This window comes from Triplophysa rosa, unplaced genomic scaffold, assembly GCF_024868665.1.
Source record: "Triplophysa rosa unplaced genomic scaffold, Trosa_1v2 scaffold381_ERROPOS127416+, whole genome shotgun sequence".
Taxonomy (NCBI): domain Eukaryota; kingdom Metazoa; phylum Chordata; class Actinopteri; order Cypriniformes; family Nemacheilidae; genus Triplophysa; species Triplophysa rosa.
The window spans coordinates 8,229-22,260 of NW_026634384.1; the positions used below are offsets into that span (position 1 = coordinate 8,229).

The 14,032-nt window shown below is 49.1% G+C and overlaps 1 protein-coding gene across 1 annotated transcript in view; it reads left to right on the forward strand.

The window, feature by feature from the left end:
- Positions 1–217: 217 nt before the first annotated feature.
- Positions 218–14,032, forward strand: part of LOC130550654 (butyrophilin subfamily 1 member A1-like) — a 20,015-nt gene continuing 6,200 nt past the window's right edge. The window contains 12 exon segments of the mRNA XM_057328156.1: positions 218–340; positions 666–1,372; positions 1,563–1,838; positions 2,206–2,313; positions 8,713–8,828; positions 9,233–9,323; positions 9,426–9,753; positions 10,120–10,482; positions 10,743–10,813; positions 11,373–11,501; positions 11,680–11,712; positions 11,842–11,868. Of these exon segments, the coding sequence (XP_057184139.1) occupies positions 997–1,372; positions 1,563–1,838; positions 2,206–2,313; positions 8,713–8,828; positions 9,233–9,323; positions 9,426–9,753; positions 10,120–10,482; positions 10,743–10,813; positions 11,373–11,501; positions 11,680–11,712; positions 11,842–11,868 (1,918 nt within the window). The 5' untranslated portion in view covers positions 218–340; positions 666–996.

Below are 14,032 nucleotides of genomic sequence, written 5' to 3' on the forward strand. Positions count from 1 at the left end.
CTGTCTTTAAACCTGTCTAAAGTTTTAAAGCAGGTAAACAATTGTTTATTAAAGTAAAATCACACTAATCCACTAAATACCAAAGTTATAAACTCTATAGTCTAAATATAAAGATGCACACACACCTGTTGATCAGCTAGAATAATGTGAAGGGTGTGATATTCATTCTAGTAAAAGTAAAAGTAAATCAGTTCTCAGGAACTCTGTCAAGCGCTGAAGAAACAGGTTTGTGTTGACATGTTTTCATGATACTCGTCCTAACAGAGTTTTTAATGTTCAGACGGGACGTCTTTATTCATTGACACCTGATGTGATGCATCTCACTGTTATTACAGTGTTTGTGAGTATAAACTATAAATGTCTGACTGTCTTATATTCTGTTTTTATGGATTTATTTCTCATTTCTGTTGGAAGCATTGATATTGTGTAGATGTATGTGTGATATAGTGCATTTCATGAGTTCGTGTTTAAATCTGATCTTTGACAGATTGACAGATGAACAAACTCTTTCTGAACTCTGTTTCCATCACATGATCTTCACCAGTTTAACCAGTTCTCTCCTGACAGACTGAATTATAATAAATGATGTGGTATTTTATGTTAAATGTTCTCATATCATCTGTGTCAACTGACTGTTGTATACATGTTTTTCTTTTCTTTTTCAGTGACGTGTCGTTCAGAGATGAAGTTCATCTGTGTGATTTTACTGATTATTACTGGAATTACACTATCAGGTAAATGTTTACTGTGTTTACATGTGTAAAATGAGGTAATAATTAATAAAACTGTGTCGGATTAACGTTTGCTTCAAAGTATTAGAATAAATGACATTTAAAATGTGTTTATTCCTCTGAAGTGTGGAGTACTTGAGGTGTCTCTCTGTAGAGAGCAGGACAGACATCATATCATCTCTTATGATCATGTTTGATTCACAACACTGGACATCACTGACACATTTAGAAATGCAGCAACTGTTTAATTGTTGTGACAAATGAAATGTTTCATATAAATCTGATATCAGATGAGTACGAGGTGATCGGGCCTTCAGCTCCTGTGATGACTGTATCTGGTGAAGATGTGATTCTGCCGTGTTCTATCAAACCCAACATCAGTGCTGTGAACATGAGAGTCGAGTGGTTCAGACTTGATCTGAAAGACTCAATAGTTCATCTGTATAAAGATCATAAAGACATAAACACAGATCAGCTTCAGTCGTACAGAGGAAGAACTCAAGTGTTTACAGAAGAACTAGAGAAAGGAAACGCATCACTCAAACTCTCAAGAGTCCAAATCTCTGATGAAGGACGTTACAAGTGTGTCATTCAGTCTGAATCCTGGAGTGATGACGTCACTGTTGATGTCTCTGTTGAAGGTGAGCAAACCACTGAAACTAACACTGAATGAGTTTAGTTATGATTGATTAGTTTAGTGATAATGTTCATGATTTTGTTTCTAGTGTTTTTCTTTTGTTAGAATCCCAAATATGCCAGAACAAACGTTTAACAAAAATATCTTGTCAGAAAACATAATAAACAAATGTTTTTCATCCTTGTCTTGTGTAGCTGTAGGCAGTGTTCCAGTGATCACTGTAGGTGGGTTTGATGGTTCTGGTGGTCTTCATCTACAGTGAGAATCTAAAGGCTGGAAACCTGAACCTGATATTGTGTGGCTGAACAGTGAAGGAGTCACTTTAACATCTGAATCTCCAGACACACACAGAGATGACACAGATGGATTCAGTGTGAAACACATGATCACTGTATATAACACTGACACTAAATATCACTGCAGAGTCAGAATGAGACATCACATGATGGAGGCTGAGATCATCACATCCAGTGAGTACAGATTTCTCTTCTGTGTTTCCTCTGGTCTCATCAGCATTTCAAGCAGAAAACATCAACATATTCATCATTTAAGTCAATATAATCCCTGACATTAGTTAAAGAGCTTTCAGGAGTCTGATGTTATTTTGATTGTTTGCTTTGACATTTCAAAAGCCAGTTATTAGTTTCAGGAAATGTCCAGACAGAAATGAGTGGTTATATATAAACATGTACAGCTGTCTTTAGGGGTCTATTGATGATATCTGAGGGTCCTGATATGTTTGTTGTAGTGAATCATCATTTGCACTGCACTTGAGATTTTACGTTATAGAAGAGTTATTTTAGACTGTGAACAGTGAGCGTCAAGTTTGTTTTCCAGCTCAAATGTTTCTCTCTTGGAGATCTTCAGTGATTCTGATCTCAGTTGCTGTTGTTCTCAGTGTGATCGCTGGAATACTGATCACTGTGTTTGTCTGTAAACAGAGAGGTAACTTCATGTGTTTCATCAGATTTCATATATATAATACTGTATATAGTGTTTAACCTGTAGTTAGTTAGAAATGTTCTTTATGTCGTGTGTGAAGGATGTTTGTTACAGCAACTTTTTTAGGTTGAGATTCATCTTAATGATGTTTTATTAACAAAGTTCAGGAGGAGCCGGAGCATATAATCAAGCCCGGCTGATCCGCATCAGCAATCACGGCTTTCACCCTATAAGCTCAAGCGAGTTATCTCCCTTCTGCTGACCTCCGAAACAGATAAAGAGCTGCTCAGAGCTTCTGGGCTCTGCGTGCGGTCCAAGTAGAGGCGCAGTGCACGTACTGGACACAACACGGATAGGTTGGGTCTTCCTCGACGGTGGGGAGCGCCTGCAGGTTCACCACCTGGTCTCTCGGGAGAGTGGTGGGAATCTGTGGACACGGAGGGTGCTTGCAGGTCCTCTACCCTCTTGGAGGTGAGCGCCATCAGGAGAGCCGTCTTTATCGAGAGTGAGAAAGAGCGGCAGCTCCGAGAGGCTCGAAGGGGGTGGGGCCCCTTGAGGCCCGCCACCTAGGTCGCAAGAGGGTACGGAGCGCGGATAAGGTGGTCGCCTTCTCGCGCCCCTTAAGAACCTAATGACCAGGTCATGCTGTCCCCGAGGCTTCTCAGCAACTGGGTCGTGATGACCGGCCGTAGCGGCTACATACACTCCCAGTGTGGAGGGGGGAAGGTTACTCTCCAGTCTCTCTTGAAGAAGGGACAGCACGTACCCGATCGAGCAACTCCGTGGGTCTTCTCTTGAGAAGAGCACCAGGACGAGAAGAGGCGCCACTTATGGGCATATAGCCGCCTAGTGGCCGAGGTCCTAGCCTGAGTGATGTCCCAACCAGCGCAGGAGGTGGGCCCCTCAGGATCTCCTCGTCCAGTCCAGACATGGAGGTTCCAGGGTTCTGCCTGGAATGCCGTAACGTGCCCCTTCCCCTGGGAAAGCAGGTCCTTAGCCAGGGGGAGCGGCCAGGGGGGAGTTGTTGTCAAGAGCCTTAGCTCCGAGAACCAAGTCCGGTTAGGCCAATAGGGCGTAACTAGTACCACTTGATGCTCCTCTTCCCTGGCCTTGCACAAGACCTGTGCAATGAGGCTCATTGGGGGAAGGTGTACTTCCGCTTACCCCGCGGCCAGCTGTGCGCTAGGGGTCCCTTGGTCAGGGAATACCAAAGCGGGCAATGGGAGGAGTCCGGGGAGGCAACAGGTCCACCTGCGCCTGGCCGAACTGCTCCCATATGAGCTGGACTGCGCGGGGATGGAGTCGCCACTCTCCGCGAGGCGTCGACTGACGAGAGAGCGCATCGGCTGTCTTGTTCAGGTCGCCTGGGATGTGTGTAGCTCGCAGGGAGCTGATCACCTGCTGACTCCAGAGGAGGAGGCGTCGGGCGAGTCGTGTTAGCTGCCGTGAGCGAAAGCCACCCTGATGATTAATTACGCCACGGCAGCTGTGCTGTCCTGCCGGACCAGCACGTGCTTGCCCTGCACGAGAGGTAGCTACCTCTTCAGTGCAAGTAGCACAGCCAACAACTCTAGGCAGTTGATATGCCAAATGCAGGCGGGGGCCCGTCCACCGCCCCGACACTGCGTGCCCGTTGCACACGGCACCCCAACCCTGCAGGGAGGCAACCGTCATCACCACGACGTGCGTTGCCCCTGCCGTAGGGGGACCCTGCCCACAAGAAGGTCATTGAAGACCAGGGGGTCAGGGTGCGTCAGCAGAAAGGTGTGATGACCATACGCCTGCTGCCGGTGTGTCACGCTCTCCAGGGAACCCGTCTCTGTTGCAAGTCTTGGAGCGGTCGCATGTGCATCGACCCGAGGGGGGGCCACCCCCACCGAGGATGCCATGTGTCCCGGAGCCTCTGAAAGTTTCAGGGGGACCGCTGACTGCCTGAAGTGTTTCAGGCAGTTCAACACTGACTGAGCGTGCTTAGAGTCAGTCATGCTGTCATGGAGACAGAGTCGAGCTCCATACCGAGAAAGAGGATGCTCTGCACAGGGGAGAGCTTTCTCTTTTCTCGGTTGACCTGAGGTCCCAACCGATCTAGGTGCTGGAGCACCAGGTGTCTGTGTGTACACAACAGATCTCGCGAGTGTGCCCAGATGAGCCAGTCGTCGAGATAGTTAGTACCCGCACACCTCTCTCCCCGAGGGGAGTGAGGGCGGCTTCCACGGTCTTCATGAAGACTCGTGGGGACAGGGACAGACCGAAAGGGAGGACTGTGTACTGATATGCCCGCCCTCGAAAGCGAGACATGAAAGTAAGCGTCCTTCAGGTCGATTGCCATGAACCAATCTTGACATCTGGTAGACGCCAGGATGCGCTTCTGTGTAAGCATCCTGAACGGCAGCTAGTGTAGGTGCCTGTTCAGGGTACGCAGATCTAGCAACCCCCCTTTTTGGGGATGATGAAGTACGGGCTGCAGAACCCGTTGAACATCTCGGCCAGAGGGACGAGCACGATCGCTTACCAGAGGGGTGGTCACCCTGGCCCGAAGCACGGGAGCATCCTTGCCTCTGACTGAGGTAAGAGGATGTCCCGAACTCGAGCGGGCGTCTGGTAAGTTGTATCACGTAGCCGAGACGGATCGTATCCCGTAGCCATCGTGGCGGTTTGGGGGCTCTAGTCAGGCTCCCAGGGACCAAGACCGGGGCTAGGGGTACGATCTGCTTCATCGAATCCCAGGGGATTCCTTGCCGTGGGGAGGCCCCCGGGGAGGAGATCGGCTCTGCTGACTTACCTGCCTGGCGATGATGTAGCACAACGCACTGTCGATTGAGAGTGCTGAGGGCTACTGAATATCCTCGACATTAGGTCTCGCCGTGACGCAACGTCAAGTTGCCGAACACCGTCGTGTAGAGGGTGACAGCGGCTGTGATACACACCCAGAGAGAGAGAAATCTTAAGCGAGTGGGTCGGTGGGGACAGGGCAGGCGTCCCGGACCGACCACCCAGCGTGGAATGGCCGGGGTCGGGCCCGATGGTATTCTCGATCTCCCTGGTGTCTTCCCATGAGGGCCGCTGCTTTTGCCACGGCTGCTGACGGGGCGATGGTCTCCTCTTCGATGTCTCTTCCGGGGGGCCGCCTGAGTGGGGGCGCCAGAACCGGAGGGCATCGAACAGGACCAGGGCTGCTGGGAAGCAGACGGTGCACGGGACTCGACGGCCGAGGCGGCCGAGTCGCGGCGGGAGGATATGCTCGATATCCCGTCTGCTTTATACTGTCGAGCGGGTCGACAGAATCACCAACCAGCCCCCCCCTTACGAGACGGGTGCGTCGAGAAGGTGGACCTTCTCGGCGTTACTCATCTGCGCAAGGTCGGCCAGAGGAGTTTCTCATGGACCACAAGTGTGGACATCGTCCGACCCAGGGCCCGCATGGTCACCTTGGTCGCCTGTAGAGCGAGGTCGGTGGCGGCACGAAGTTCCTGCATAAGCGCTGGGTCGGTCTTACCCTCGTGGAGCTCTCTCAACGCCCTGGCCTGGCAGGAGCCATAGCGTGGAGAGAGGAGGCAGCTTGGTCAGCCGCAATGTAAGCTCTCGACACCAGAGATGCCGAGACCCCACATGCTTTGGACGGGAGTCTAGGTCGAGCCCCCCCCAGGTGGCCGCCGCCTACGGGCACGAGTGCACCACGGTGGCAACACCTGGGGGACATCAACGTATCCTGTAGCTGTCTCAACCTCGAGGGAAGAGAGGGTGACAGAACTTTGTTTGATGTGAAACGTGTCGGAAAGGGGGCGTTCCAGGTCTCACCAAGTTCCTCATGCACTTCCGGTAAACACGGCACTGGGTGCGGGGCGCTCAAACCCGAGGCACCATGTAGCCAGCCGCGAGCGCTGGGAGAGGCAGTGCGGGCACTGCAACCCAACAGTCACAGTCCGCTTCTTCCTGGGCTCGACACCCCGAGGGAGGGAGCCCGAGGAATCGTCGGAGTCGGATGGCAGTACATCACCCCCCGATGCTGCAAGAGACATCTCATCATCACGCATCGTGTCCGCATACGTGATTGAGGAATAAGACGGTGGGACCGTCTCCTGGGGAACGGTCAGACGAGCAAGACGAGGTGCGAACGGTCCGTGAGCCAGTGGCTGGCGGATTATTGCTCACAGTAATCCTCATATCACCCTCGCTGCTTGACGTAGCGGACGGCAGGGCCGTAGTCCTGCCACCACGGAACGGGGAGCAAACGAGGTGGTGGCTGAGTCCCGTGGGAACACAGCCACCCGTGACGCAATGTCTGACTTGTCACCGCCCGCAGTGCGGGCAGGACGTATCCACAACGTCTGCCCCAGCGTACTGGAAGCAGGCATCGTGTCTATCTCAGGGAACTGAGGTTACGTTAGTAACTGAGTACGTTCCCTATCGATACTTCACTCGTACTGCGTAGCAGCACGCTATGGGGAACCAGTATAATCCCGCCGTGCTACAAGTGGAAAGAAAAACACCATATAATCCCAAAGCCGTGGCTCGAGGATAGGTAGGAGGCAGGGAAACCCTGTGGAAGGCGGAAAAGCCAAGCTAATAGGTGGCCTAATCCGGTTAATCATCCCGATAGCGTGATAGGTGCCGGTGTGGTTGAGGGCAACCACGGCCCAGCAGTGGTCTTAAGCAGAAAGGACCCGGGCCTGTAAGGCCGGAACGTCCAGACTGTAGAATCTGGTACAAATATCCGCTATGGAGACTCCGCTAGACCATGCCCAGGAAGAGGCGACACCTCTAGTAGAATGGGCCCTAACTCCCATAGGGCATTGAAGGCCCAAAGAAGAATATGCCAGCGCGATAGCCTCAACTATCCATTTAGATAGTCTATGCTTCGTGACCGGGGACCCTCTGGTGTGGTTGCCAAAGCATACAAAAAGCTGTTCCGACTGCCTGAAGGGGGCGGAACGCTCAATGTAAATCTTAAGCGCTCTGACTGGACAGAGCAGATTCAGCTCCGGGTCCCGCTCGGAGGAGGGGAGCACAGAAAGTGTCACTGCCTGTGCTCTAAACGGAGTAGAGAGCACCTTAGGTACGTAACCATGTCTTGGTTTGAGGACCACCTTAGAATCGTCAGGCCCAAATTCAAGACAGGAGGGTCTTACAGAGAGTGCCTGCAGATCTCCCACACGTTTTACCGATGCTAATGCTAGAAGCAGAGCGGTTTTAAGTGTTAGGGGACAGAGGTCCGCAGACCGCAGAGGCTCGAAGGAAGGACCCTTCAGAGCTCTCAACACCGTGGGCAGATCCCATATGGGAATGGTGAGGGGGTGAGGAGGGCGTAGTCGCCTGGAACCCTTCAAGAAGCAAACGACCAAGTCGTTCATTCCCACTCCTTGGCTCGCTATGGGGGCATGAGAAGCTGCAATTGCTGCCACATAGACCTTGAGCGTGGAAGGGGAGCGGCCCTTATCCAACAGCTCTTGCAGGAAGGACAGAATTAGTGATATGTCACAGGATTCTGGGTCTGCGCTGCGGGTTGCACACCAGGCGGAGAAGACAGACCACTTGAGTATAGAGTCATCTTGTAGACGGATCTCTAGCCTGTGATATTGTGTTCATGACACTCTCGGGGAGGACTGTAGGCTCCCATCGAGAGGCCAAAGGTGCAGAGCCCACAACTCTGGCTGGGGGCACCAAATCGTGTTGCCTGCCTGAGAGAGGAGGTCCCGTCTCAGGGGAATAGACCATGGGGCTGCTACGAGCAGCTGAGACAGTTCTGCAAGCCAAGGCTGGTTCTTCCAGAGTGGGGCTACGAACAGCACCTTGTGTGCCTGTTCTATGATCCTCCTGATCGTCTGTGGTATGAGAGCGATCGGGGGAAGGCATAGAGGAGCCGGTTGGGCCAGTTGTGGGCCAAGGCGTCCTTGTCCTTCGAAAAATAAGTTGGGCAATGAGTGTTGTCTTTTGAGGCAAAAGGGTCGACTTCTGCCTTGCCGAAGACTTCCCAGATTTTCTGAACCGACCTGGGGTGGGGCGTCCATTCCTCTGAAGGGACGTTGTTCCGAGATAGCATATCTGCTCCCTGGTTGAGTCTGCCCGGCACAGAGTTGCCCTCAGTGAGCACAGATTGCACTGAGCCCATTCCAAGAGGCGAAGTACCAGGGAAAAAAGGCGTCTTGAGGAGAGGCCTCCCTGGTGATTTATGTAGGACACCACTGTCATGCTGCCTGATCGGACTAAGACGTGGCGGTCCCGTAAGACCGGCAGGAAGTGGCGAAGAGCCAGCCATACTGCCTGCATTTCTAGGCAGTTGATGTGCAGGCCTTTTTCCTGAATCGACCAGTGGCCGAAGGCCGGTGAGTCATTGCACAGAGCCCCCCAACCCGTGTTGGAGGCGTCTGTCTTGACCACCTTTCGTCTGCATGTGGTGTCCAGGGGCACACCCTGCTCCAACCAAAGAGGATCCCTCCATGGGGCTAGAGCAGTTACACAGACTTGATCCACCCAGACGCGTAGGGGTCCGAGACGCCAAGCATGTGGCGGAACTCTCGGTAGGAACGAAATTCGTTGGCTGGGGGACAGAGCTCTTTTGGCATGGTTGATCCTGAGCCCCAGGCATTCTAGATGGCTGAGGAGGAGGGACCTGTGGGACCTGTGCTAGAACAAGCCAGTCATCGAGATAGTTCAGAATGCGGATTCCCGTCTGCCTGAGAGGGGATAGAGCCGCGTCCATGCACTTCTTGAAAGTGCGAGAAGCTAGAGACAGTCCGAATGGAAGGACCATGTATTGATATGCAACCCCTTCGTAGGCGAATCTCAAGAATTGTCTGTGATGGGGGGATATCTGGATGTGGAAGTACGCGTCTTTCATATCCAAGGAGAAGAACCAGTCCCCTGGGCATATTTGCAAGAGGATCTGTTTCAGTGTAATCATTCTGAAACGGCGTTTCATAAGGGCGTGGTTCAGATGTCTGAGATCGAGGATGGGGCGGAGACCGCCATCCTTTCTGGGTACGAGGAAGTAGCGGCTGTAGAAGCCCGACTCGGTTTGATCTGGAGGAACCGGTGTCCCTGACGCTGAGGGTGGGGGAAACGTCTCCCAGAGCGAGAGCGTTGACGCGTCTCAGCTCCTGTTGCCTTTTGAGCAGCAGGGGGCGTGGCCTTCACCGGCTGCAGAGTCGGCGCTGGTTTGGGGCGAGCCGACGCAGGTCTGGATCCGGGTCTCTTGGGCAGGAAGCCGAAGAGGCCGGCAGCGGAAATCGGAGCGTCGAGGAAGGGGACCTTGTCAGCCTCCTTGATCTCCGTGAGCATCAGCCACAGATGGCGCTTGAGCACCACGAGACTGGCCATCGATCTGCCTATCGCCTGGGCCGTGTCCTTGGTGGCGCGTAGAGCGAGATCCGTCACGATCCGCAGCTCTTTGAAGGGCGCGATGTCGGTACCGGACTCGTCCATGCCCTGGAGGAGTTTGGCCTGGTATACCTGAAGCACTGCCATGGAATGCAGTGCTGAAGCCACTTGGCCGGCGGACGAGAATGCACATCCAGCGAGAGCCGAGGTGGTTTTGCATGGCTTGGAGGGATGAGCCGCTTTCGCCGTCCAACCGATGGCCGAGGGCGGACACAGATGTGTGGCCACCGACTCATCCAGGGGAGGCAGCTTCTCATATCCTTTTTCCTCTGCGCCGTCAACCGAGGTGAGAACGAAGGAAGAAGAGGGTCGTAGATGGGCCGAGTAGGGGGCACGCCATGACCTGGTGAGTTCATCGTGAACCTCCGAGAAGAACAGTGAAGTCCGCTGACGAGGGGCTAGGCGGCACCCCATCATGAACCATTCGTCCAGGCGGCTGCGAGCGGGTTCCTCCAGAGACGACCACTCTAAGCCCAGCTCCTCCACAGCCTTAGTGAGGACCCGAAATTGCTCGGAATCCACACCCAGCATGGGTACGCTGTGCTCTACGGACGGCAGGGGGAAAACCGAGCCCGACACCTCCTCCCCGTCTGAAGCCGCTAACGACATGCTGTCATCTTCCTCAAATTCGCTTCCGCCAAACGAGACCATGTCACCGGCAGATGTCGGTGGACGCTGGACCGCCTGGGATAAACGAACCGGCGAAATTTCTCTCTGTGGAGAAGGCGAGACACACCGAGGGGACGTGAGCCCGCTCTTCCCTGAGCGCTTAGTTCCTCTACCTCGCTGCTTCGGGTGAAGCGGGAGGGACCGAGGAGCGGATTCGCTCTCTGAAGAGAAAGCTATCAGCGAGCGCAGAGAGGAGAGACTCATGCTCTCGCAATGAGGGCATTCCGTCTCTCTGAGTGCATCTTGAGCGTGGGAATCTCCCAAACATGAGACGCACTTGCCGTGACAGTCAGCGGCGTGCAGGCATAAATCCACACGAGTGACAGGGATGGCGCGGCATTTGCAACAACGCCGCAGGAAATTTGCTCAGGAAATTTGTCTTTTAGAGCTTTGCCGGATGGCGGCAGGGAAAAGGAACCAGCGCTGCTGAAGGCCAGTGAAATCGCTGAGCAGAGAGGTCCAGTCCGCTGCAGTGCTTTTCCGACGGCGAAGCTATCAGTCCGAGTAGCGAGGTAGAAGTCGTCGCTGAAGGAGAAGAGATCTGAGGACCCTACGGCGATGTGTCTGCTTATATAGCCATAAGCCCCGCCCATTTTGGCGGGCGCCATCGCCATAGGTCCGTGCAGCTTCGCTGCCATTGGCTCAAAGTTTTACTTTGCACGCACCAATTCACTGCGCTATTGTAAAGCTTCAGTCATCAGAGAAAAAGGAGTCTTTCCCATAGCGTCCTGCTATGCATTACGAGTGAAGTATCGATAGGGAACCCGGAAAGCACGCCAAATAAGCATACTTTTTCCACTCCTGCTACTATTATTATCTACATTTGAGATATTTCACGTCTCAAGTTTTATGATCTGTGCTGGAAACTAAACCCAACACACGATATACAGCATCAATACAGGAAAATATACAAACACCATCATCACATGAGAGCAAATCTTTACAAAAAAAGGGTTTGTTTGTTATTCCTGTAGTTAAGTTATAGTTATACCATTTTAATGCCGTTTTCTCTTCAGAACTACAGAGAGAGAAACAGAATGAAGACGAGAGAATACAGAATGAAGACCAGAGAATACAGAGAGAGAACCAGAGAATACAGAGAGAGAAACAGAGAACACAGAATCAAGACAAGAGAATACAGAATGGTAATTTTATCTCTTGGCTTTTTAAGTGATTGATCAATTGTTGTTTGGTCAACTGAGTATTTAATGAGTAAAAATATGAAATGTTAAATCTTATTTAAATGTTTGTACATGTTTCTTTTGTATTTTATGTTTTCTATATTTTAATTCAGTTTTTCTTTACTTTTTAAATTTTCTTCAGAGCGTGAGCCACTACAGAGGATTGTAGAAAATGGTGAATTGATTTTAATGTCTTTATTAATTTAATTGATAAATTATTCAACATTTTATATTTGCGTTATTAATCTTAAGTATAATTGTGTTATGGACTCTGTATAACTCAATGCTGTCTGTGTGTTTTTAGTGACTTCACTGTTCAGAAAACATGCCGGTAAGTGAGGTTTGATCACATGATTCAAGTGTTTTAGATCTACAGCTGTTACAGGTGAATGTTTGTGGTCACAGGGAAATAAATCATCAGTGTCTCAATGTGAAGTGAGCTATAGGATCTTTATCAGCGTCTGAACCCGTCTACATGATTGACAGATTCACCACCTGATAGAGACACACGGTTACTTTATTAACTGAGCAGACCATCAGACCTCATAAATCTTATTATCTTGCCATGACTTATGACGTGAGATAAGAATCATAATGCCCAGAACTCTGATTAATCCTATAAATGATTCACAATAATGTTATTTTTCACAAACAGTGAAATATATTCAGGCGCTCAGTGCATAAATGCATAAATTCAGGTATGTGTAATGTAGTATTATGTGTAATATAAATAGTTATTATTGAAACCATATATTTAAAAGCTTCTTGTAATGCAGTTTAAAATGTGGTTCTGAGTTTTGGGATGAAAGTTCTTGAGAAACCAGCACGATCTCATGGGAATTATACGTATTCTATGAGGTGCTAATTCTTATGAATTTGTGGGATGTTAATTGTACAAAAACATAAAATCGTTAGAAAAAAGCAAGGATAAAGTCTCACCCCTAACACCAGCGTCACTGGGCCGAAGCTTTTGTGAGATTATGAGAAGAAAACAAACATCAGTTAAATTCACATTTATTTCTAAAACACTTTTACAGTTTTGCATTGATACACAGCAGCTGTACAGAAATACATTTGATCAAAAAGACATCAGAAAATCTAAGTATTGACTAAGGAAAAGAAATGAAAGGAAAATGATAATTAATCACATTGTATTTCACATCTTTCAGAAGACATACATTAGCACTAACTGTCTATAGGATTGTAATCTCAATATTCAGGACTAAATGCTGACTTATGAAATTCTGAATGTAAAGACGACTGAATTGATGACAACTGCATCAATCTAAACCATTTCATTTACTTACACAGTTATTTCTGCTCATAACCCGGTTAACTCGAGTCAGTTTTTCAGAGAGGTACTTTACATCCATCCATTACAAACCTGCTTTTCCTTTTATGTTCGTCGCTTTTTCACACCCTGTGGAGGGACGAAACAGAATGCTTATCATCATTTCATCTGAAGGATTGTACAGAAAATACTTTATGACTCTATGACAGAACTATCAAGCCTAAGAAAGTATATACTTGTTCCATGAGATAATTATTATTATCATTACACTGATGAATGAATTGTCTATTGGACTGTTATTTAAAGTGATATTAGTAAAGTGTGTGTGAGTGTTAATACATGTTAGCAGTCTCACAGTAAACAAACTAAAGACAACAGTGACAAGAAACCAAAAGAGACAAAAATCTTGTGAGTAACAGACCCGACTACAACTACAAATATTAGATTCAACAGATCCAAGATTAGAGTTCTTGCACTAGTGCCCAGTTTCACAGACAAGACTGAAACACATAGAGTCCCAGATTCACATGCAAGTGAGTCTTAACTTAAAATATCTTTCAATGACATCTTAAAATATATCAGTGCTGTTTTGTCTCAAGATGCACAGCAGTAATGTTTTTATAAGCATTTTTATAAAAGCTCATTCTAATTTAAGGCCTAGTCCTGGTTTAGACCGCTGGAGACCACTGGAGACCCACAACTACTTAACAATACAGAAGATTAAACAACATGATAGAAAATAAGAATGATGAAAATGAGAAAAGACACAAAAATCAAAGAAACTCTGGATTCTTTAAGTACATTGAGCTGATAACACGTCACACATGTTATTCTACACAGGACTTGTAGTGAAGTATATGCTGATCATAGTTTAGACTTTTGATTATTCATAAATTCTCATCTTCTCAGTTATTGGTTGATTAGAGACCTGATGTCACACAGAGTCTCAGCCGGTGTTCATGAATCCCACGGTCACAGAATCTCTGATGTTAGGCAGCGGTTACAAGATAAACTAATCTCATGAAGTCTGACCGTCCATTGATCAGATCATAATAATAGTTACTTTAGTCACCATCAGACAACATGTTCAATCAGATGATAGACAGAAATCTGTGTCTCATAATCCATTCTGATCTTATCCTGACACCAGACTCCATCTGATCTAGTGGAAATCTGTTTATTTTACCAGGTCGATTCAAACATC